Source organism: Stegodyphus dumicola, chromosome X1 (genome assembly GCF_044657685.1).
Source record: "Stegodyphus dumicola isolate Sdum_Otavi_A_Nest chromosome X1, ASM4465768v1".
Classification (NCBI taxonomy): Eukaryota; Metazoa; Arthropoda; class Arachnida; order Araneae; family Eresidae; genus Stegodyphus; species Stegodyphus dumicola.
Genome location: NC_140780.1, coordinates 220043047 through 220068169, shown reverse-complemented (window position 1 = coordinate 220068169; position 25123 = coordinate 220043047). Strand labels below are relative to the sequence as shown.

Genomic DNA, 25123 nt, shown 5'->3' with positions numbered 1-25123 from the left:
AAAGAAGAAAAGCTTTTTGATTTTAAAAATATCTTTAGATCGAGACATAGTGGAAAACGTAGTGCTTTTAGATTATTTATTTTTATTACTAATTTAATTTCTCATTTTAAAAATAGATTAAAAAGTTGAGGTGGAGAGCATAAATCTATTCATTCATCTTACTTGAGCTACAGCCGAAATAAAGTCAGTTAAAATTCTTTCTTATAAAATGTGTTTGAAGCATATTTCAGAAAGTCATGTATTACTCTTTCAAGACAAATCTAGTTTACGTAAAAGTAGCCAAGAAGGAATTTACCTTATATTCCACGTAAGTAAGAGGGCCTGGAGCTTTATTATGCATTCGTAGTCGGCAGAAACCAGGAAAACTGCAAGAGTTATGAAAAAAGAAAAACAAATCACAGTTATGAGAAATGGAAATTATAAGAAACATTTAAATTTACGACATAAAGAATAATTGGGAAAAAATATGTCTTTTCTATTACTCATTTAAAATTAAATCATTAAATGTAGATGGGACTATTGCTATGAAGAACAAATATCTCTTAGCTGTAAAAATTCTCTTATCCATTTATCTTTAAAACTGTTATTTTTCCCATTCCAGTACAATGGGAATGCTTGCTCTTCTTTCACAAAAGAAATGCATTTTTCTAGACAGTAGTAATATTAAAAACATTACCTGTTAATTAAGCCCCTTAATTTTATTTAAAGTTATTTTCTCCAAAGAAAGGCTTTGTGAAATTTAAAACTCAGTGTATAATAAGATAATTAACGAAATTAAAATTTACTAAACTTGATTAAAGACATAATTCGTGAAGAGTGTTAGAAAATACAAGAATTATTATGAATTTCTAAAATTTATATTTATTTAAATAATATTTACAAACTTAACCTGTATTTGTGACGAGAAGTTTAAGACAGATAAAGAAAAGATGGTAAAAATTAAAATTAAAAAACAATTAACATGTTTCGAAATGAAAAAAATTGGCCAGATAAACATTCCATAATATTAATCCTAAATTATTATTGCATGCACTGAAGGGAATTTTGGTTTTTGAAATACCCTATTCTTCCAGCTTAGGACTCTAAAGAACACAAACAATAAGTCATTTTTTTGTTTCTTTTTAATCCTAAGCTGACAGATCTAAGTTGATGGAATCACTACTTATACTACAAAGCAAAAATAGCCATTGGCAGCTTTTTGTTAGGTTCGTCTTCATTTAATACACTGTTCAGTGAAATTGCAACACCAGCAAAAAATTATTGGACAGATTAGAAATTCGACACATACATTGTTGTTTATCAGGCGAAATACAAGAGATAAGTAGATAAGCGGCATTTGCAAAGAATGCATGCCCAATGATGGCTGATAATAAACCTGGTGGTTATAAAAAGAAATCTGCAGTCATTAACAGAGCACTGGGATAGGTGCTGTTTTGCGAATATAAACATGCCTAGGTGCAAAGCAATGAACAGTTGTCAGATTTCGGAAGAGGGTATTTATTTATTTATTTAATCAAATAGGACAAAGTGTAGTAGAAATTTTGTTTAAAGAAAGGGATGCCTTCCTGGAAGATTTTCAAAGGAAAACTGATTCGTGTTCACGTTATGAAGAAAACCACGAAAACACAAAGTTTAAACGCCAATTGAACCTGGATTAAGCTAATCGTGTTTAGTGTTCTTACGTTGCCAATCAAGGACCTGAAAGAAGAATACCGGAATGAAAGAAAAGGCTCTTTTAGCTCCATGAGTTTACTAAAAATCTTAGTGAGCTTATTGACGTGTTGGACGAAACTCCAATCGTACGTACATAGACACAGCAAACAGAAGAATTTCCAGTAAATCAACGGGAGGGATGTTGATCATCTAGAATTGAATTAGAATAGTTATATACTTGGTACGCATTTCTATGACAGACCGCGCCTCAACATCCAAAAGTATTAGAACATCAGCAATTTTCTTAACATCGGAAAACAATGACACGTCAGGCATTGTCAGCTACTACTGTTTATTCTCCGATATCTTCTGAAGAGGGATATCGGTCCTCTATCAAGGACTTCACAATGCAAAGAGTAAAGACATTTGAAACTCGAATGGACTCAAATCATCTTCTCCGCCGAGTGCGAGAGCCCGAAGATTGTTCCGAATATTTTTTTAATGGTACCATGGGGAACGCAATCTGGAAGGGTTAATAGTAGAACGTTATACTGAACCTCACTTAAGTGGCATTATTTGGGGTGATATCACATTACTTTCACGCTCTTACTTTCTACAAATCTCGTTTACTGTGAGAAAACAGCAGCACATCAGTGAGAGTTTGGAATCAGAAGCCCTATAACTCCTGTGAAAACTTCTTTTCAACAAGGCAGCACTAGCGCCTACATGGCTCTCAGTATCCAACGTTTCGTCTCTGACGTCTGACGAAAACGTACAAAACGTTTCTTTGGTCTGCACAGTCACAAGATTTGTCTTCCCCATCTAACACGTGTTACACATGATTGCGTGAAGACTGACCAGTGTATCACAGATATTACTGATTCATTGCGAATTTGTAGGGTATTGGATTGAAATAATATTCTACAGTCAAGAATTCAATACCTTTATCTGACAGTACCTTTCTATGTGCAATCTCTTGTGCACACACGAAGCACTGAATTTAGTGTGTTCCTTTTCACTGTTATTTTATCAGCCTTTTATGATTTATATATCATATGATATTACTTCTATAAATATGTGTGTGCGTAGCGCATGTTCTTGTTATGTTGCAAATTCACTGAACAATAGTATATTACTTTTAGTCATTTGATAGGCTTACTTGAATTAATTTTTAAACAAATTTTAAAGTGGGAAAAATATGATCCTTGACTCTAATTTCTACTTTGAAAACATTTTTGATAAGGATTCATGTCATGTGCGAACTAATAATAATAAAACAGAGTATGAATAGAGTTGTAAGGATTATGGTAATTTTATTAACAGTTAAATATTAAGTTAAAGTCCCTTTCCTGTCAAATTCTTAACTTCAACTTACTACTTCCGACCAGAACGTAGTTTTGGAATCTTTCTGAATACTTAATGAGGAGGAGCGGTATTTAAACCGCGAAGTTACTTAGTTAGAGAGAATCAGAGTTTCTGATTTACGCGCGTCTGCCTTTTGGCTACTCTCTCTCTGAAAGCTGTTATTACGTTCGGCCGTACTCAGGCCCTTGATAAGCTTCGTAGTCAAATAGAGTTAAGAGGCCAACTCGATTAGAGTCTTGATAGCTTCGGCTATATTTCTTTAGTTAATCTTAGTTTTAGTTTAATTCTTAGTCTTTTAAGTTCAAGCCCAAGTGTCGGCTTTTATTGTACACTCCAAGACAGAGTTTTGTTAAATCTTATTGGAATAATAAAGAATTAGTTACCCTTCCATCTTGTTGTTTCTTGTCATACGAACTTAAGCGATTACTCGCTAACTAGTTCCTAAGATTCGTCACTACAGTAACTGAGAATTACACTAGTGGGAATCTTACAGAGTAAGCTATCTTAGGGATAGGTACTGTTTCCTCATCTCTCATGCAGTTTTTTTCTTCTAAAGTTTTATATTTTCTGCGTAAAAAATATATTTTCTTTACTGTTTAAAATATGAAATCTTGAGGGGAAAAGGAAAATCCTATTCATACGTATTCATAATCTTTTCAAAGGAATACTGTAATAAGGCAGTTTATTTTAATAAGCTTACACAAACTCTTTATGTTTTCATAAATAATACAGGTGTGTCTCAAAAATGCAGCGACAGACTTTTAAAGGAGATAGGGCACATCATAAGGATTGAGAATTGCACAACAACGCATGACCGGAAACATTAGGGGTAAGTGGAAGCAAAAGTAGAATATTGGAAAGGACAACAAGACAATGATTAATTTGAAATATTTATTAGAAATTATGAGTGCAATGACGAGCAAGAGGAATACAGCACTAATGTTACAAGCAGATGCTCGAAGTTTGCACCATCAGACGCAAAGAATGCCTGACACAGACAAAATATTGAATGTCGGACACAATTGAACCCACTGGGAGTTTCCTTTACTGTAGCAGCAGCGCAGACGAGTCTTGTTACAAGATCCATTTCAGATTCCACAGGATCGGGATACACGATAGACTTTAGAGTTCCCCACAGAAAGAAATCAAGGCTTGACAAATCAGATGAATGTGGGGGTCAGGGAACCAGTGCACTACGCCTAATGCATCGAAGCGGGAGTGACCTATTGAAATGCCTAAGAACAGCCAGTCCAAAATGAGAAGGCGTCCCATCATATTGGAATCACATGTTGCGCTTCATATTGCTAGAACACTGTCAAGTATGCCGAGAAGAATCTGCTCCAGAAGGATTCGATAATTCGTGGAGGTCATGCAGGATGGTGAAAGGTACGGCCCGACTAAGCAGCCGCTGACCAAACCTGCCTACACTTTTACTGCGAAGCGATGTTGTACCACGTGGTGTCGCACACCGTGAAGGTTCTCTTGAGCCCACAAATGCGCATTCTGTTGATTGAATGCGCATCCCTATTGAATGTGGCGTCATCAGTGAACAACACATAAGCTGCGAAATTCATATCTCGAACACTTTGTTGTAGATAACCACCTTGCGAAAGGCACACGTGCAGGATGACCATTGGGAAGCACTAACTGAATCCTTTACAGATGAAATGCGTATAAGGACTCGGCATTCAAAACACGCTGTACATTGCAACGAGACACTCTTAAGGTAGAGGCATCTGCATGTACGCTGCTACTGAGATTAGTGTCTACGGTAGCCAACGCATTTTCTTGCATAACGACCGAACGTGCCAATAGTGGCCTGCCTCACTCTTCTTAATGTTCCGTACTAGGGCAAATTTCGATGCACACACGCAAACACACTGTGGTGCGGCTGATATCTGTCTGGGATGAGCTATCGATATATTCGGTTCAGCGGCTCGCCCATCGCCCTCAACTGTTCCATACACCAAGTAGATGCCTACAAGCTCACAGTTCGTATACTGTTGCACGTTCTTCGTATGCTGGCTACCGCTCGAATGAGGAGTTCCTCATTTTCACTTCCAGGAAAATCTTGTGCAGAGCATCACCTAGCGGCGTGCGATGAAGCTTTCGGTCATAGGTTGCTATACAATTCTCAATCCTTATCATGCGCCCTACCTCCCGTGTAAAAATTTGTTGCTACGTTTTTGAGACACCCTGTATATGTATATGTATATATATATATATATATATATTATATACGAGACTCATGCAAAATAAAGAAGTTTGTACATATATATACACACACATACAAACTCCGTCATTCATTCGTATATATATATATATATATATACACCGTAAAGAATTCCTTCAGAAAGAGGAATGAGATCCTTCTGTACGAGTTTATCCTGAAATTTCAAGTGATTATGTGGGTTCTATTAATCTATATTGGCTACTGAAAGAGCTGCGACAACTAAAGGGAGACGTGTAAGAAGGGAAAACATTTCACTTCGCGAAAAAAATTACATGCTGAAGTTTTAAAATTTAGCCACATTATATTTTCCTTTGCTAATTCTAAATTATTAAAATTACATGATATAGTTTTCTCACTTTTAATAAATGGGAAATAGTCTGCAACCGCTACATACAATTCAAACCTTTTTGGATATTAAATTTTCGATACATTCGTACTATCCCTCTGACCGTGAAGCTGACGCCAGGTAGCATGGTTTAGCTCCAGTTATGTATGAGCATGATGCAGGAATACACTTATAACGTCTGCGGTTTCTTCTGATGTAAGCTCGACTGATTCTTGGAAAGCCATGTTTTGTTTTTATAAACAAGGATATAAATAAACTGTCATTGCTGTACTTTTTCTTGCATTTAGAAATATTAAAGTTTGAGATCTGCCTTTTGCAGAGCAGCAAGCTGTGGATTATTTTCAAAGTTATGGGATCCTACCATCAGAAAAATGTATATTAATGGACAGGAGATGGTTAGCTGAATATGCTCGACGAAACATTCACAGATTGGAACAATTACCTGCGGGAAATTTATACTTATATTGTTTCAAACAGTGCTTCCGATAAATTCGGAGGGCCTAACAAAATAGTAAAAATCGAATAAAGCCTTTTTACGAAGCGGATCGAATACTGATTGTTTATTAAAGAAAGAGGCGTCAGTCCTTTCAGAATACTGCAGGAACTACTGGTGCAAATTTTGGTAGGATCTTCTGTTAATTTTCTTCTTTCGATGGTAGGCAACTTTCACGGTCGAAGGGGTACTGCGTTAAGTACTAAATTTTCCTGTATCCGAAGACCATGAGGTTGAATCATTTATAATATAGGAGATATTAGTGTATATCAATTCGAAATTCTTGTTTCCCGCTTAACAAATTAGCTTTAGTCAAAACAGACCAAGGAAGAGGTTTAATTATAGTTTACGTTACCTTTTTCTTAAATCCTATCGTAAAGGAAGGATTCAGAAATGCAAAATGTTTGTCATCTGTAGATTCTACATTGAATACATTGCTAACAAATAAGGAAAGGCAATGTTTAAAATATTCGTGTTGAAATGTATTAAAGTAGCAAAGAGTCATTCAAAGAGAATTTTGTGAGTTGAAAGAGTGATCAGAACTTTGTGAAACTACATCGGTGACTTATTTGCTTTTAATACACCGTATAGTTTCTGAACATTTTCTGATATTTTTTGGCAAATTGTTTCTGCGTATAAATATGATTCTATTTTATCAATTTAGTTTCAGAGCTGTTGAGGACTAAAACCAAACAGTCATGATTAGATGTACAGATTTATAAAAATTAACCGGTTCGAAATAATAACTTTTAGTGTCACATGTCAGGTACAAACTTTTCGTTATTTTCTCTAATTTGTTTAACCTGATTCCGAATACTGTCCATTTATCCTACTTATAGGTCAAGTTCTCTGTCTAGAAGTCTGATCTAAGTTGGACTGCGTTGCTGTTAAGTGTGTTGTGTTTTTAAAAACAAGTCAACCACAATTCTACTAATTCGAAACTCCGGGAAAAGAAGTAATTAAGACACAATAACACGCCGAATAAGTACTAATTCAGAAGTCAAACAACAAAAATCAGCTTTAATTTTCAAAATTTTCACAGGACTAGTTTCGATGGTTTTACCGAACCACCATCCTCAGCTGCAAAACCGCAAATGAACAAGATAGGAAATAATGATTAGATAAGATAAGAAAGCCTAGACAAGAATAAGCAAGTGGCGCCGTCTGTTGGTGAAACCAGAACTAAAACATAATTTCTTTAAAGGCCAAAGGCAAAGATGGATTGGAATTAGGATCGTTAACAAGAACAGAAAGATTTTTTTTGAATGTGAAATGCCTCTAGAAATGTCTCTAGAAAATCCAGTTCTCCAATGGAAGATGCTTTTTGAATAATTTTGGCAGCAGAAAAATTGAAAGTGTGATTTTCGGACCAACAATGTTGAGCAACAGAAGACTTCTGTGTTTCCTTTTTTCTAACATATGCCTCATGTTCCTTGACGCGAAATTTTAAGGCTCTCTTAGTTTGGCCAATGTAAATTAAACCACACTGGCAAGAAATCCTATAAATACCCCAAGAATTCATATCCGGAATGGGGTCCTTGAGTATGGAACTCGGAATTTTATTGATGGGAGAATAATATCGCAACATTATATGAAAACATAGTCTGGTCGAAAGGCAACAGTAGTAGCTTTAAAATAAACAAAGTGTGGTTCAAAGTAAAGCCTAAATAAAGACGTAAACATCGGTGATTACAGTTTCCTTGGCACTAAGCCTACATTGTAAAAAGTTGTTGCTACGATAAACACTGAAGAAGTTACGGCGCATCCGAATTAATATGAAAAATAATTTTGACTTCCAAAAATGGGAAACTGGTTTTTATTCCCAAATGTGATTTATGTTCCTCTAGTTTTTGTAGTACCATTTTTAGATTTCGTGTGGGTATAAAGCTAAATTGTAAATCTAGGATATGTTCTATACAAAAGAAAATTTGGCTATACATGCAAAACAATTACAAATATAACACAGCTTTTCTCAATGATAAATACTGGAAAATGATGATTAAAAATGTAGACATATGTGTAATCAAATGATTTAAATCGTGACTAAAGACTCTTTGAATGTAAGTCACGCAGACTAATCAAGAAGCAGATTTTCCACAAATGTTTTAATAAGTTATGCTTATGAGGTTTAAATACACAGAAAATAAAATGAAAGCTTGAAGAAGAGTATATTTTTCCAGACATAAACAATCTTGAAACACAAAGTGCGAAATATTTTCCTTTGCAGTTAAATGTAAATTACAGCATTTAATTTAAATATCAAATAAATTTCAATGGATAAAGTAAAGTAATTCAAAATTAATAATAGAATAAAGTGTATACAATCGAAAATTAATCAAACCTCAATCGGAACCATTTGAACAAGTTTAGAAACTAGTTCAGGAAATTTTACTGACACACCATGATTTATCTCATCACGGTAATGTGGTACATGGATGTAAAATTAAGGGAACATACAACTAGTTAATTGAATGGTAAAAAATAACTTAAATGGTTTTGAAAGCTAAAAGACAACAGCCATTCGTTTTGTAATGTTGCACTTAATCTAGCTAAAATAACTAATACATTTTTACATGTTCACATTTTTCAAATATTGTACATGTGATTTCTGAGACACATAAACACTCTTCTCCAAGAAGAAAGAATGCTGTATGATAATGAACAGCAAGGACTGGAAAAGCGTTCACATTATAGAAAAGAACATTTATAAGTGAGGTGATGCAATACATTTTCCCACCACCTTTTGAATGACTAAATGTGGCACCCACCTTCCGTAGATATCCTTAAGCTCCTGTTCTTGGACGAAATGCCCGAGGTTGGCGACAAAAAGTGTCGAGCACTGCGGCTGCTGAGTTGGCGGCGGCGTCGAGTTTGGCGGAGCGGTGGTGGCATGGTTGGCGACGAAATGGGGCGGCGGCGGCGGCATCTGAGACGGGTGGTGCATGGCGGCGTGCGGAATGGGATGAGGTACGGTGAGGGGCGGCTAGGGACACACACACAGCCAAACATCAACCACATATGCCAAAACATTCATACTTTGGTTATGCAAATTATAAATACTAAGTAACGAGAACAGGAAAGAAAAAGCGGGGCCTACGCAAGCTAAAGAAGCGAAGTTGAAAAGCGGCTTCGCGCCATTATTTTTTATAAGTGGTGGAAAAACTTTCACATCACCTACTATTCTTTTTTCACTTCCATTTATTCAATATAAATGGAAGGCAAATAAACTGTATTCTTCTCTATGGAGAAACTCAAATTTATTTTAAAAGTTCCACAAAAGAAGTTGACGCAGAATGATTTTTTAAATAACTGCGTATTATATTCTAATAAAATAATGGATTTTAACCGCTTTTCCTTTCCTTAATAAAGAAAGGAAGTAAATAAATAAATAAAAACTTTGGAAATTTTGCTTAAAATACATTTATGCAATGATTGTAATGGAATGAAGTAACAAAGAATCCATAGCGTAGTTACAGAAAATAAATGCAGTAAAAAAATATTTACTTCGGACTATATCCTTGATGCAAACAACATAAAAATCATAATTTTATGGGAACTTTTCTCAGTGTAACATTTTATAACATTGCAGTGACGAATAACATGTGCTCACTGTAAGACAATTTCATTACAGATTAGAGGTATAGATTTTCAGAAGGTGTTGTAATCAAAAAAAGATAACTTACTTAATGTTTTACAGCTGTTATTTTGATTGAAAAACGGCTAAATTATACGAAAATGTTTTTACTTTTACGTTAATTTTTCACTATGAGAAGTATATATTATTTATAAATTATGTGAAATGGCGTTTTGGAAAACTGAAAACCAGATTTCAGATCAGTCAACACAACGACTTTTTTTTAACATAGATTTTTTGAATCTAACATAGTACTTGTAAAGTAAGTTAATAACTAAATTAATAGTGATGTCAATGATGTCAGGTATCATATAATTAATAGTTTGAAAGGAAATGAGTATGTCTAAACTTACCGGACAGAAAAGCTCAAATCTCGCTCAAGACATGCGAAGATAACAAACATCAAATACTGATTAAAGGTTCAGTTTCAATTCAAGTTCCACACACAATATAATTTAGTACCATCTTCATCGTAAAGTACGAAAGCAACGTATTGACTATTATGCACATTATTACACATTATTGTTATTAACAAAGTCTTTCCCTACATTGTATCTTTTAATAACGTACTATAATTTAAATACTCAACATCTTTAATAATTTCAGATTAACTAAACATCTGCTTTAGTGTGAAAAAACAGAGTAATAAATAAATATAGGCTATATAATACAGTAGCAAATTAAGTTAATAATATGTACAGAAATTGGCTTTATTACGATTGCGCGTTCAAAAGTAAAAAAAAAAAATTAGCAAGTTTTTAATTTATTAAGCAAATACTTTTTACTTTAAATAGTAGAAAACCACACATTGAAATATATAAAGATTTGCTTTCAGAAAATAAGAAAGTAAAACATAACCATTTGAGTTTTGTACCAAGGCTTGGGAAAGCTTGGTCAGATTTCGAAATATTAAAAATAAAGTTCATTTTACAAGAAGACTGACAAACAAATGCGTGTTAAACACATCTCGTGTCAAGCAGGTCTAACACTGAATGGTACTTCATTCGAACATCGTTCGAAAATGCCAGACTAAAACTTTATCAGGTGCTCAAGTGAATGCTGAAACAAACGTGGCACTCAAAACCCACAGAAGCATATTTTTACCTTTTGTATCTTCACGATAAATGTTTTATAATTGCAGCTAAATTCAGAAATAAATGTATTGAGAGAGTATTAATACGTAACACTGTACAAAAAGTATCACAAGTAACTTCCAGTTTGAATTTTAATATCCGCTTTAAAAAAATCGTATTTCTGAAGGATACCATTGGTGAGTAAATGTACATGTTTACAAGAAATGAAGCGGAAAAGTACGCCAATACGATATACGGCCACCCCGAATTTAAATTCGTCTCTTATAATGTTGTCAGGTACTTAATAACAGGGATAGAATACTTCCTTTTACAAATTGGCTCACTTTTCCTTCACAGTAAGGATGAGTTCCATCTCCTTTTCAGCAGGAGGATAAGGAAACGAATGAATCTTTTCAGAGATTGTATTTTTATTTCGTAGGTTTGAAATGTGATGAACATAATAGTTCTTGGATTCCAGTGTTTGCACTCCACCATAGGTTGATATGTTGAGTTATTGTCCATAAAAAGAAACATTTCTTCTACAGTACCTCAGTACAATCCAATAAATTGTTGGTGAACTCGTTGTAGAATCCCCACAGTCAGACGTTCTAGCACATGTTGGTGGTGTAGTGTGTGGTGTATTTAATTATGGCAAAGCACACTAGGGCTATCTGCCTAAGAAGAGGGATGCCATCGTGGAGGGCTTTCTAAGAGACACTGGCTCGTATACACGTTACACATGGGGAAAACCACGAAAACACCCATGCAGCCAGCCCGTTCGCGGGATTCGAACCTCGGACCGAGCTATTAGTGTTCAGCGACTTTACCGCTCGGCCGCTGGTGAGCCCTAGCACATGTTGGAAAATTCGTCAATGAACTACGATGTTCTTATACACCAGGACTCGGGCAACAATATACCTATGCTTCTCCTGCTCCTTTTCGCGCAGACCATAGTGTGTGACATAGTAGACTATGGGCAGTACCACAGACTGAATGATTCTCATATGCAAAGAGTTCATTGTCTCGCTGCTGATTTGTGGTTTGCTTATTTGAATATGGCTAACACACAAAACTATCTGCCGCGATGCGTAATGTACATTCTATTCATGTCAGCAAACGGCAAGCATTTTTGTGGTGATTCATAAACATGTTTTGGAACCAGGCGGTCGTTCTCTTCGCTGATAAGTTGTGTTTTCTTTCGCAAATCTCAAATCGATTTTGGACTTGTGTAAATATAATGAAAACTCGGCGTGTATTAATCATCGTCTGTCACACATTTAAGATAGAGATATGTGGGAATGTGGATGCTGAATGTTATGGGAAGCAGGAATTTATTAGAAGTACCAATAAAAGAGAAAAAATATATAAATAAAACAATAAAAACAAAAGAATTACAATCAAACCTCTGTTTAACGAAAACTTTATTTTACGAATTCCTCTATTAGCGAAATTTTTTGCAGAATTCTGCATGAGGTGGGAATTTCCAAGTATAAAAATCTCCAAATACAGAAAAACACTATATTTAACGAACGTTTTTGAACTGATGATTTTTAGAGACTTTCCTTTCTACTTTAAAATTACTTTTGCATTTGCTGTGACACGTACGTGCATGCAGCTGTGGTCCAAAAGAAAGGCAGGCGGTTCGTTATCTGTTTTCCCATTTCATTCTACATGACGGAAGAAGTGGGAGGGGGATTTTCAACGAGAAAGCATCTACCCAAAATTTGTTAATAATTTCCCAGCCAATCCTTATTTCAGAAACTAGTTTAAGATTAAGCAACAGCTCCACGTTATTTTTATTTCTGAAATTTTTGGTTTTACACTGCAAATCCTTTTTAAATTATGTGTTGAATGATAAAAATATAGAAACGAAAATGCCTAACCACTTAAAGAGAAAATGCAGATTCTCGACGAAGTGAACAAAGGTGTGAAAAGGAAAGATATCGCTATAAAATTCGGTATTTAAAAATAGTTTATCTACAATCATAAAAAGGAGAAAACTTCATCAGGCTCTAATTCTACCAATCCAAAGTGCCAAAAGTAAGAAAATGTGCGTTTATGAAGATGTTGATGAGGCAACATTAAAATAGCTGGGCACAGGTGAGAGAAAAAATGTACTAGTATCGGGGCTAGGTAAAGCTACCGAGGTACTGGAAAAGCCTGGACAGCCAAGGCCTTAGGATAAAGTGAATTTCATGCGAGTGGGTGTCTGGATAAATTAAAAAAAACTCGTAATGCAGTAATTGCAAAAATCATCTGCGGCGAAAGCAAATATGTTAATGAAGACGACTGTACCATATAGAAAGATCGAAAACTTCAAAAAAAAAAAAAAATAATGGAAATGTGCAAGCCAAAAGCTATCTTCAAAGCTGATGAAATGTGCTTATTTTATCTATGTTCACCGCATAGAACATTAACATTAAAAAAATAGATATGTGTAATAAAGATTAATGTGCAAATATGGAAGGAAATGAAGAATTGATAAATTTAATTAAATACATGTCTGTACAGAAACGGAAAATTGCTCTAGCGATAAGTTGCAAAGCTTACCCTTAAAATATCAAAGACAAGTATAAAAATTTTAAGGTTATTTTTTGTTCCTCCAAATACAACTACAAAATTGAAACCTACGGATCAAGGGAGTGTTGAGAAGCATTATCGTAGGAGATAATGCCTCTTAACACTTTTTGAATTTTGAAGAAGGCTTTCATGGAAATTGAAAGTAATCAGCCTTTTTTGACGTGACTGTGTGTACTGAAAAAACTGTTCACAACTGCTTCATAAAAGCTGGCTTCTTCACCTAAATTGATACTACTACTGTTAATGACAATGAAGACGATGGGCAAGATGAGGAACTGACTAATATGTGGCCGCAGCTGAAAAATATAAAGGACAGCTAAAGAATAATGAACAATTACAAGATTAATTATAGATAACGATGTTGAGACTTAGAATTTTAAGACTTTAAGAGGGCATATTGGAGAGCGTAAAAAATAGCAGCCAGGAAGCGATTGATGGAGCGGAAGAAGGTTAAAACATTTATGAAGATGAATGTGCAAAATCTTCGCCAAAAGATTCGTTAAATGCATTTGATACATTGCGACTCGGTTTTCAGTTTGAAGGAAGTGTACCAGACATATGTTTTCCGTACATAACAAAGATGAGAGACTTATTATGCCATGAAAAGTTGTTTCCGACAGTCAAAACAACTAAAGTAGCCGGTTATTTTTCGAAATGAATTTATATAATTTTCATATGTAATTTGGAGGGAACGAATACGAATACATATGTGATTTTGCATTTATATTTCCTTTTGCTGCAATTTGGTATTTAAAATAAAAAAAAATTCTCATCTTAAATCATATTTTATCATAACTTACATTTTGCGAAGTCGACCATTTAGCGAAGTTTTTCGCGGGATTCTGCGGCTTCATTAAATAGAGGTTAGAAGTTTAGCTGCAATAATAGGTATTTAATATGAAATAATATGTAAAGAAACAAAAGAAAATATAAAAAATAAATTAATGGCAAACAAATAAAAATAAACAGAATCAAATCAACTGTATTATAAAAAATTAGAAGGAAGAATTAAACAAAGGTAAAGTTACGGCACTAATGATAACAAGCTGAAGAAGCATAAAATAAAGCAAGCGTAGGTATTTTGACTAGTAATCAGCAGATTTTTTGTAAGTTTGCTCCTGTTATTTTAGGAAATCCATTCGAAGCTTTGTTGATGAAATCAGTTTGTTTGACATGTGATGGTGCTCTTCCTCAGTTGCTCAAGATTTCTCACATTTGTTGCTTTTTGCAATAGAAACCAGAATTATATTCTAAGCATGGCAACAGTAGATTTGGTTTACGCGATTAAGACAAAGCACTCGAGGGCTATCTGCTTAAGAAGAGGAATGCATTCGTGGACCATTTTCCAAGGGAAACTGCCTCGTGTACATGTTACACAGAGGAAAACCACAAAAACACCCTTGCAGCCAGCCCGTTCGTGGGATTGGCCCACCAGTAGCCAGGCGATAAAGCCACTGAATTCGGTCCGGGCTTCGAACTTCGGCAAAGCGGCTGGCTGCATGTGTTTTTTCCTGGATTTCCCCATGTGTGGACGAGTAAACTTCCCCTAGAAAGTTCTCCACGAAGGTACACTCCTTAGGCAGGTAGCCTTCTTGTGGTTTGCCATAATTTAATAAACCAAATCAAAACCGTTTACGGGATTCGAATGACGGATAGAACTCCCAGTATTCAGGGCCAAGCAGCAGTAGAAGTTTTACTAATTGTTAAAAGAAATTTTACATGAATAGCGATAATTTTTGCTGATACTGCGATATAGTTGCGTTAAAAGCATCAGAGATCAAGGTTAGTTGCAACTACTTGCGCACCGTCTCGAGTTGACGGTTTCCAACAATAAAATGAAAAGTGCCGGAATCGGACAACTCGGCTGACCTTAAGAACTGGTAGGCAGCAAAATGTGAAACGGACGAACCGATAAGAACAAGGCTTGCCCGATGTCGAGTTCCTAGCATCTCACGTTTGGTTATTCCAATCGACCCTGAATTTCTTTTGAGCAGGGTAATGCTTGAATCCGCGTAATTACTCTCTGAGGTATCAATTTTTCGAAGGCGAAACTACTGCCGCGAAGAGAAAGTGAGTGTGAGTAAAAAAAGAAGGAGGGACTCTATACTTTCCCAGTTGGCCTATCGATGAAATTACAACTCGCGCTTTTCATGCCTCGAATGCGTGACTTAGGATATACCTTACATTTATATACAAGAGTGCTCTAACATACGCATTTTTACACAAAAATCAGACTTTTTCTGAATTGAGATGCCGATTTTTTTCATACTTCGATTATAAGTTTCACATTATGCCAAAATAACAAGTTTTGTAAAAAAATTGTACGAGCAGCTCTTTTAATTATCACTAAAAGTTTTAGCTCGGTAATTTTAATTGAATTTAGTATACGTTTGGAAACAGCTCTTTTCTTATTAATCTACCTTGCTTCCTCCTTTTATAATCTCAAAAATAGTGTTTATTTATTTAGCTATTTTTAGTAGAATTGGTAATTAAAATTGATTTATATTCCCATGCAATGCATCACGAGACTTATTTGAAGAAAAAGCTACGCCGGAAAAATTAAAATACAAGAGCACGCGCATTTAACATTTTAATAAAGAGATATATCGTAATTGTACACTTTTGCTATCCAGAAAAATCAAGAAAATACCAGAATGCTCTCGTGCATGAGTAAAAAGCTTATAAAGGCCGGAGGAAAACAACTCAATTCAGTTGTTTACTTAGTGCTGTTATTGATTGTGGCGAATTCGCGGTGAGATCGGATTAACTTTCTCAGTGTTTTGAATTGAGTTCTGTTCAACGTTTTAGTAGTTTAAACTATAACTACTGGGAGATACTGCGATATTTGTGAGGAAATTTCAGCATTTTGTTTTATTTGTTGTGATAAGAATAAATTTTATTCACTTTTCATCGGACTTGTGCATTCAGTCCATTACGAACCCGTACGCAGGCAACACGTTTTGGTGTCAGGAGTGAGGTTTGAATGCCAATCACAAAATCTATGGAAGAACAAATGAGGCAGTTGATGACTGCATTTGCTGCATTCCAAGAAAAGAAGGAAGGGGCCGTCAACTCAGTTAAAGCAGAGATGAAGATTCTGTTAAAGAAGAGATGAAACGGATCAAGTTTCAGTTAAAGAGGAGATGAAATATGTCAAGGAGAAAAAGAAATTACCTGCATAATAGAAAACAAATTTCAGGCTATGAAAGGCAAAATAGATGCCGTTGAAATTAAAGTTGGACACATTGAAGAAAGAGTTTCTTCTGTGAAAGAACAAATCGAAGGAAGAGTTTCGGCCGTCCAACAACAAATCGAACAACAAACTGGAGAAAGAGTTTCTGCTGTCGTCATAGAAGTTGACACATTAAAGAGATGCATAGCCACAGCAGGAAGCAATTCGGATGGCTTCAAATTTTTACCCATGCCTGCTCGTCCCTCTCTGAAGCTATCCACATATGATGGGAAAACCTCTTGGCAAGTGTATACGACACAATTTTCTATAGTGGCGGAAGCAAACGGTTGGGATTCCCAAGCTAAGGCCTGTCATCTCATCGCTTCTTTAAGAGTAGACGCAGCGGATATTCTTCAGACTCTTCGCGAAAACGAAGGGCTAAATTTCGAAACTCTGTCGGGGGCATTGGAGCTGCGCTTGGTGAGAAATGTGTAAAAGAATACAGCAGACTTTAATTAAAATCAATAATAATAATAAATATAATAGTAATATCAATAATAATAGATTTAGTTTAAATAAAATTCTGACATTTTTCTGATTAATTAAAAAATTGATCTTAAAATAATTTTGTAAATTTTTCGAAAAAATTTAAATCTCGACCAATAAAAATTTGCCCACAATCTCAGAGTAAAAATGTTTTTATGCTCATTTCCCCCAGATTAGAATTTTTTATTTAGATTTGGAGATATATTTGAATTTAAATATTAAAAAAATTGGCGTAGAATTAAAAGCGATAACGATGCCTGATTTGAGCACCAGTTTGTTTTGAACTGCTATATTTCTTTTCACTTGGATCTATTTTTCAGACCACTTTATTTTCAACGAAATTCAACAAATTAATTTTTTTATAAATATATTAATTTGAAAAATGTTATTTATGTAAAAATGATACCTGATAAAGTCTGAAAGCAGAAATTCTGTTTACTTTCATCAACATATCGTCTGCATTTTACCTACAGATATTTTGAATAAGCAAGCTTTTTATGTTGCCTTATTTTCACCTTCATGTATTAAATTTTCGCTTTTAATGAATCGATCGCGACTAAAAAGATAAATAAAGATTAAAATAAAAGTAACAGCTGTTGAATTTACATGAAATCCATAATGATTTGCATGAAGAATGGGTACGCTTCCCAAAATTGCATGTTTTAATAAACTTCAAGTTTTTTAATATGTAAATTTAAGAGAAGTAAGTACTTAGGTTATCAGACTTCTTTTCCAGTTTGGCCAAATTCTTAGTAATTATTTCATTCGTCAATTTTCCGTTGTGAAATAAAGAATGCTTAATGTATCGTTGAAAAATTTACTGTATACTAAAAATGGTGAAAATCTGTAAATTTTTTCTAATGTTTTGATATTAAATTATTCACGCTATTCATTGCTAAGAAAAAAATACAGAAACAGTCAATTTGAAAACTTAAATTCATTTTGAGTTTAGTTTTATTCAACAGCAGTAAAAAAAACTACTTTTATGAACTAAAAACATTCCATAATATTTTGGCCTTAAGAGAAAATCGAAGTATTAGTTTAAATAAATTAAATTTTGAAATTAAAAGCATTTTCAATGGTCAGATTTAAATTTTTGACATTTTAAGCTGTGATTTTCAGATTGCGAATTAAATTATTTTTAATTGCAAACTGTTAGAAATAGGTCACTTTCAGAGGAGGTCTTCATAAAGAGATGTATGTTACAAGATACGCATGCATGTACTGCGAATTTTATTATATTGCGTTTAGCAATATTTTAAACCACACATAAAATATTATACTGATGATTACTAATCTATTAAAATTTTAAACGTAGGATAATTAAAGATTTTGATGATCTGTGATAGCTATTCTGACTTGTTAAAAAGCAATGAATAGCGTTTGACGCATATTTATATATTTTTAACACTGGCACGTTTGAATCGTAGAATAAATTGAAATTCTTAATCTTTGATATGTCAGATCATCCAAAGTATCAAATTTTGCTTGCAAAAGAAAGAAATTATGAATTTTTTTCTTCTGGAAAATCTTCCATTTTTCTGTGTTCTTGATTATTTGAAATTCTTTGGTTTAAAAAAATAATTATTTTTTGAACATTATAAAAATTTTATGTTTAAAATAGAGAATAATTAACCCGAGTTTTAAAAATCTGAAGATTTTAGCCAATGGTCATTCACTGAAGAGTTACGAATGTTGGAATTAATGTAAATAAGAAATTTGCCAAGTGAAAATTTTGGTCCCAGTTTGAAAATTAGCACCAAATTTTAAACGCGGATATCTCGGGAATAACTTTCACGATAAATACAAAATTTGGTATTTATGTATAATTCGAGGCGTAAAATGGATTTATGGTAAAAAATGCGGTATGTCATTTAAAAAAAAAAGGTCCAATTTTGTGTAAAAATGCATATATTAGAACAGTGCTATATATAAATCTAATATATATCCTAAGTCGCGTTTATGAGAAACGAAAAATAAAGGTTTAACATTTGTCGTTCGACTTACTAGAACGGGAGATATAGAACTCTCCCCCCTTTTTTTATTTACTGTACCCTAATTCAGTTAAGCATTAATAAGATGCATCAGGCATACTGTAGGGCTATGTTTCTAATCCTTCACGAAATTTACCGTTCTACAGAGTACCCTTAAAAAAGAAAAAAATAAATAAAAAGACTGCTTTGAACTTTTGCAGTTTGCACCACCAACGTCAGAATGATCAACATTGTTTTCCTGGTTTGTTCCATGCCTGAATACGAGCTAGTTTTCTCAGAAAATCTTCCACGAAGGTATCCCTTCTCTTAGACAGATAGCTCTAGTTATTTTTCAATGTTCATATAACCTAACCTAGATTTATCGAAGCTCTCTTAGAGAGAATGCCGAGGCATTTTGAGGATTGTGTCAGCAAGCAGGTTGATCACGCACCTTATTAAGAGCCTTATTATTGCCCTTAGAGCTGCTGTTTTTGCTCTATGTTATTGTAATTCCAGACAAAACTGTGTTAAGATAACAGTCCGTGCTTTCACTTCTTTTTTGCGGTGTAGCATGTACTACTATCCGTTTTACTTTTGTACTAAATGTTTTACTACAATAATCCCATATTCGATGATATATCGTAATTTTTAATATTTTGACATACGAACTATAATTTTGTAACTAAGGATGTTCTTAACGATACAGAAATCGTCAACATTTCACTTACGTCAACGTTTCAATTAATAGGTGAAGAAAAATGGAAAAAAATCTATGGAATTTTTTTTTCCGATTAAGTATTTTGAAGCAAGTACATATTTCGATCAAATCTATTTGTTGTTTTTGCTATAGGGCAACACGAACTAAGGCGTTTTTCTAGAAAACTGCGAGCGTTGGCGAGTGTAATTCTACAGCATAAATAATCTGATACATTAATTATAGCCTAAAAGAAGTATTTTTGACAAAGTAAAGGGAAGCTTTCACGGAGGACTTCTCAGAAAAACTTAGTTCTCATGATGCGTTACACATACAGGACCAGAAATCCAATGAAACCAACCAGGTTAGCCTAATCTGGGTCGAATTATCAACACTTTGCCGTTTAAGCTATTTGTGATCTTGTTCATTTCGAATAAAATGTAAAGAGGAGCGTCTGCTCACTAAAACACCAGATTTGTTGTCATCATTGGATGTTTGAGCTAACATGACATTGATTATATTGACATCTTTCATCTTGTAATTTAATTCTATACATAAGATATTCTCAGAAGTTTTAGAATTTATTACAGGTGTACATTAAATGGAGGAAACGATACTTCCCTAAATTGAAATATTTTTTCTTTTCAAATTTAAAACATCAGTTGACTTTCATCAAATAGAACAAATTAGAGGCATTAAACATGAAGAATCTGAAAATTTTCGATTATTTAGACTATGAATGCTTGCTAAAGGAAAAGGATACGTCGTTAACGAGTTTTAAAATAAACTGGCTCGTATTCGCATTACACATTAGGAAAACCACGAAAACTCAGCCAACTTGTTCTGAGTTATTTGAATCTGGGTGGAAAGTTGCCTAACCAAAGAGATATCTTCGTACAAGGATAGTAAAGGTTATACGTGGTAAAGGTACCATTTGCTGGGATATTTTATCTCTTTGCTGGGATTTGAACCCAGATCAAAATACCACTGTTCAGCGATCTTATACATTCCTCCAAACTAGTATTTTAAAAGTTAACGTGTTATACTTGCGTATATAGGAAGAAAAAGATTAATTTTTGTAGATATATATTTTGAGATTTCCAAAATGAAACTTTGATAATGCAGTTAAGAAAACTCACAATAAAAAATGTCGATAAGAAATGGTTCAGGAATAAATAAGGCAACAACTCTGGAGTGAGAATTGAAGATGGCCCTTTAAGAGGTAGCGATATTCATCCATGAAATGAACACACGGGATGATTCATCGTCAAAATATGCTTAAAAATGTTCTCCGAATGAATGTTGCATTACGAAGATACACACACCAGAACTTCCATCTTTCCTCGCAAAGCATTTTGGTGTTACTTCTCACAACCTTTCAGGTTTCTGTCTGCTGTATAGCCGAGTGTTGTAGTTTAAACACTGGAATGTGATAAGATGTTGATTGCTGTCGTTACTTTCGCTGTATTTGCTTTTCTTCTGCTTTATGCTCTATTTGAATAAAATATGGGATTTGCTCAGATCAAATATAATGTGTAATTCAATATAACGTGCTTAAACCAAATATAACGTGTACCTGAATAGATATTTGAGTTAGACAAAGGCTTCTTGCCTAACCTCTATCTCAGTTTTGATCGATGTTTCGATGGCCGATGGAATCTACGGATCTGTTACTCCTCTTCCACTACCACTTGACTCTCAGAGGGCTTTCCTCTCGATAGAGTTTAAACGCTGTTTGCGCCACAAAGACGGTATAATCACAAACGTAAGCGCCTTACCCAGGTTTGGGCCCATATCCAAAGGGATAGGAATCCATCAGATTGCGTTGACTACCATACCTTCTGAAGCGGAAGGGATTCTTTGTGTGGTCTCTGCTTTAAATAAGGCCCTAACATATCCCATAACATTAAATAAGGCCATAACTAAATACGCCAGCTACAGCAGTTAGAAAATATGAAAGCAGCTAAAAATTATTATGTATTTATCGTTAAGTATAGCAATTTTATGCTTATTTACCGAAATTTTATATGCAGTTATACGCGGAAACTGTCGTAAATATCTAGAGTGCAGTGATTGAACATTCAAAATTTAATTTTCTCTGAATAGGGACATTTTTTCCTTATCTAATCTTAAAACTTTCCCTAGAATTCTAGAATTATTTTGAATAAAATTACTAGAAATTTATTTATATCTTTTTTTTAATACCATGTGGAGTAAATGTCATTAAATGGATGAAATGAATGAAACAAAGTTAAAACAAGTTTTTAAGCATCTATTAATCTCGCTGCATTTATTTTATCTTCATCAATAAATAATTAAAAGGATTAATTTTATACTACTGGGAATTCAGACTGGTAAGGTTATTAAGTGTGCAATTTTTTTTTTCTGGTATTTTCAGTATGCCTCTTCTTGCCTACAAGCTTCAAAAGGACTATATTAATAGCCTCTAAAGTTATGCCAGAAGTCAAACCATCGCTTTCATCTTTTTTTTAATCATTTCACTATATTAAAAGTACATCGCTATTTGATTCGGCAAGGGAGCATTTTATGTATCTGAATATATATTTATAAGCTTTTCACTCTTTTATAAGCCATTGTAACCGATTTTTTTTTTTTTTTTTGCTGCAAAGTGCTTTAAGGAAACTGATTCATATTTAATTCACAGACATTGAAAACCGTGAAAAATCACGCTGCATTAATAGACTATCTAGAAACTGGAAACTAAATACTGATATATCTTTGTTCTTTTCTTCTAAAATTCCAAACATATGTTTTGTAACAGTTTAAAGCGTCTTTTTTTTTTCTTACCAGAAGATATAGAATTCTTCTGGTAAGCAGATGATACAAGATAAGATAATCTCTGGGCGTTCCCATTTCCATTAATTTAATAGGGTCCTCAACCCCGCCGAACTAGACCCAGTGATTCAACTCCTGTCACAGCACCTTGAAGAGACAGGCACCGACGCACCTAGTCCCCAGGACTTCACTGGTAATCAATTTGCTACCTACCAGTCGCTCGGGCTGTCCGTCGCAGAGGGACATTACCCACCCCAGGAAAACCAGGGTTGCCACCCCGGGCTACTGCAGCCATAAGTTCTAGGACCTGCCAGGCTCACGGACCGACCAATGTGATCTTTACTGGGCCTCCAGAACCACAAGGCCCGTAATTTGCATACCCCGTGACCGAGACTACCTAGGTACAGATCCTTGACAGTAGCTTCGCAGAGTTCCCTACGTCGACCCCTGACGGGGGAGTAGATATGTAGAATATATTATTTCCGTTTCCTTATCATAAATTTCCTTGATTGAAATTTAAAAAAAGAATTTGAAGACTGAAAGAAATACAAGAAACATAATTATTTTCAATTATCTATTTTTAAAATTCAATTAATATTTACTTCGAATTACAAACGTGGATATATTTGCACTATCTGAAGAGGATCATTAATAATTAAAAAAATAACTGGCCCATGACGGCTAATTTAACATATTTCATTTTATGTCAGATATTGAAGCAACCTTTTCTCTTAACTTATATGTCCACGTTTGCAAAAGAGATGAAACTCAGATTGTAAAGTCTATTTAAAAAAAAAATTAAGCAAGTAATGTTACACTTTACAATAATAACAAAGAAAATTTATTAAGATCAATTATATCATTCACTTTCTTTTTTCATCGTATTAAAGGAAGAAAAAGCAAACTATAATTTATTTTAATAGGAAAATCAAGTTATGAATTAAGAAACATTACTCATAACATAACGAGAGAGAAGAATTTTAAACTTACTGGCAACTGGGCGTGAAGGGCCGGGTGAACAATGGCGGCCGAGTGTAGAGCTGTGGATACTGGCACTTCAGTATATGACAGTGGATGATGAGGCCAACCATCTGGAACTGCAGGCAGTAAGGCCCCCATCTCTTCTGAAAAAAATCCGTAGACTAGTCACATAAGTTAAAAAGATTACGTTAATCATTAATAGGTTATTGCATGTGGTGTCTCTGCTGCTAGGTATTTGTCGTACTTCTTTTTTTCATTCTTTCTTTTTAAAATAAATAATTAGTTTCAATTGATTTGAACGCGATCAGTGTTGTAGACTAATAATCCCATTTTAGTATAGGCAGTGTTTAGTAAAAATCAACCTTGTTACAACCACAAAGAGGAATTTTTTTATTATGAATTACAACGGAAAGTTAAAATTTTATTCCGAAATTAGGGTTTGATTACTGGCTTTATGATAGATAAATTTTGGTATGAATTATTTTTATCAATATTAGACACATGCATAATAATACAGCAAAAATAGTGTTCCTGAGTGTGATGCGAATTAAATGTACTTTTCTATATTTGCGTCTTCTGTCAATAAATATCATTCTTACCATATGAATTATTACGTATAAAAAGCGATCTTACATTAAACAGAAACAATTCTGTAGGGCGTTTGCATTTATATTTATTTTGACCAACAGTGGTTATGCGATTGAATGCATTTCTGTGTTATAAGAAGAGAAATAACTTAAGTTTTAAAATTTAAACTTGCGTAAACAAACAGTTTTGTTCCCTATGAATTCGACTAATGAAAAAAACGTTGTAAGCCAAAAGTTGGAAAACCAAACACTGCAACACATATACATTATGAAAATATTCAATATGTTTTAACTGAAATCAAGAAATATGGACGGATAATAGTAATTAAACAAAAGTTAATGAAAGAAATGTTGTTAGCCAAAATTCTCTTAGATCAGCTACCAAATCGCAATAAAACAAAATAATTAAACACCAACTAAAAGCTCAGGCTTTAATAAATTTTTATATGTATAAGAATCATGTTATCTCTGCGAAATATGAACAGAAAAAAGCATCAGATAGTTAAGAAATACTGAGAGTACATATTCTTAGAAATCTTATAAGGTATTTTCTTCCTCCTTTCTGCATGCCTTCGTGGTGTAATGGTTATCACACTCGGCGCGTATTCGAGAGGTCCAGGGTTCAAGTCCTGGCGAGGGCGTTGCTCATTTGTTCAGTTTCCTGACACTGAAAAATTCTAAGTTACTCTACAGTGGCGCCCGAACTAAGAAGGTGGTGGATGATGATTCTTCACCACCAGGATTTGGAGATTGGGTCCCCTAATCTCCAGTCGCCCTTTGAAAGGGGGAGTATATAAGGTATTTTCTCCCTTCTTTCTGCCTGCCTTCGTGGTGTAATGGTTAGCACATTCCGCGCCTATTTGAGAGATCTAGGTTCGAATCCCAGCAAGGGCATTGTTCATTTTTCACGTCTCCTGCATCAAAATAACGAAATGACTCTACGTCTTTACTAAATCTCTTCAGGCATGAAAATACACTACACAAAATTTGGAAGTGG

General features: G+C 34.3%; 1 protein-coding gene across 3 annotated transcripts in view; it reads right to left on the bottom strand.

Moving 5' to 3' along the window:
- LOC118196685 (protein couch potato-like) overlaps positions 1-25123 on the bottom strand; it is a 460571-nt gene that overhangs the window by 11670 nt on the left and 423778 nt on the right. For 2 of the 3 annotated variants that reach the window (XM_085808518.1, XM_085808520.1), the window contains exons 6-8: positions 23549-23682; positions 8859-9073; positions 296-365 (exon numbers count right to left, since the gene is read on the bottom strand). In XM_085808518.1, coding sequence (XP_085664644.1) covers positions 296-365; positions 8859-9073; positions 23549-23682 — 419 coding nt within the window. The remainder of the gene's footprint in view (positions 1-295; positions 366-8858; positions 9074-23548; positions 23683-25123) is intronic. The other variant, XM_085808519.1, reaches the window with a different exon arrangement.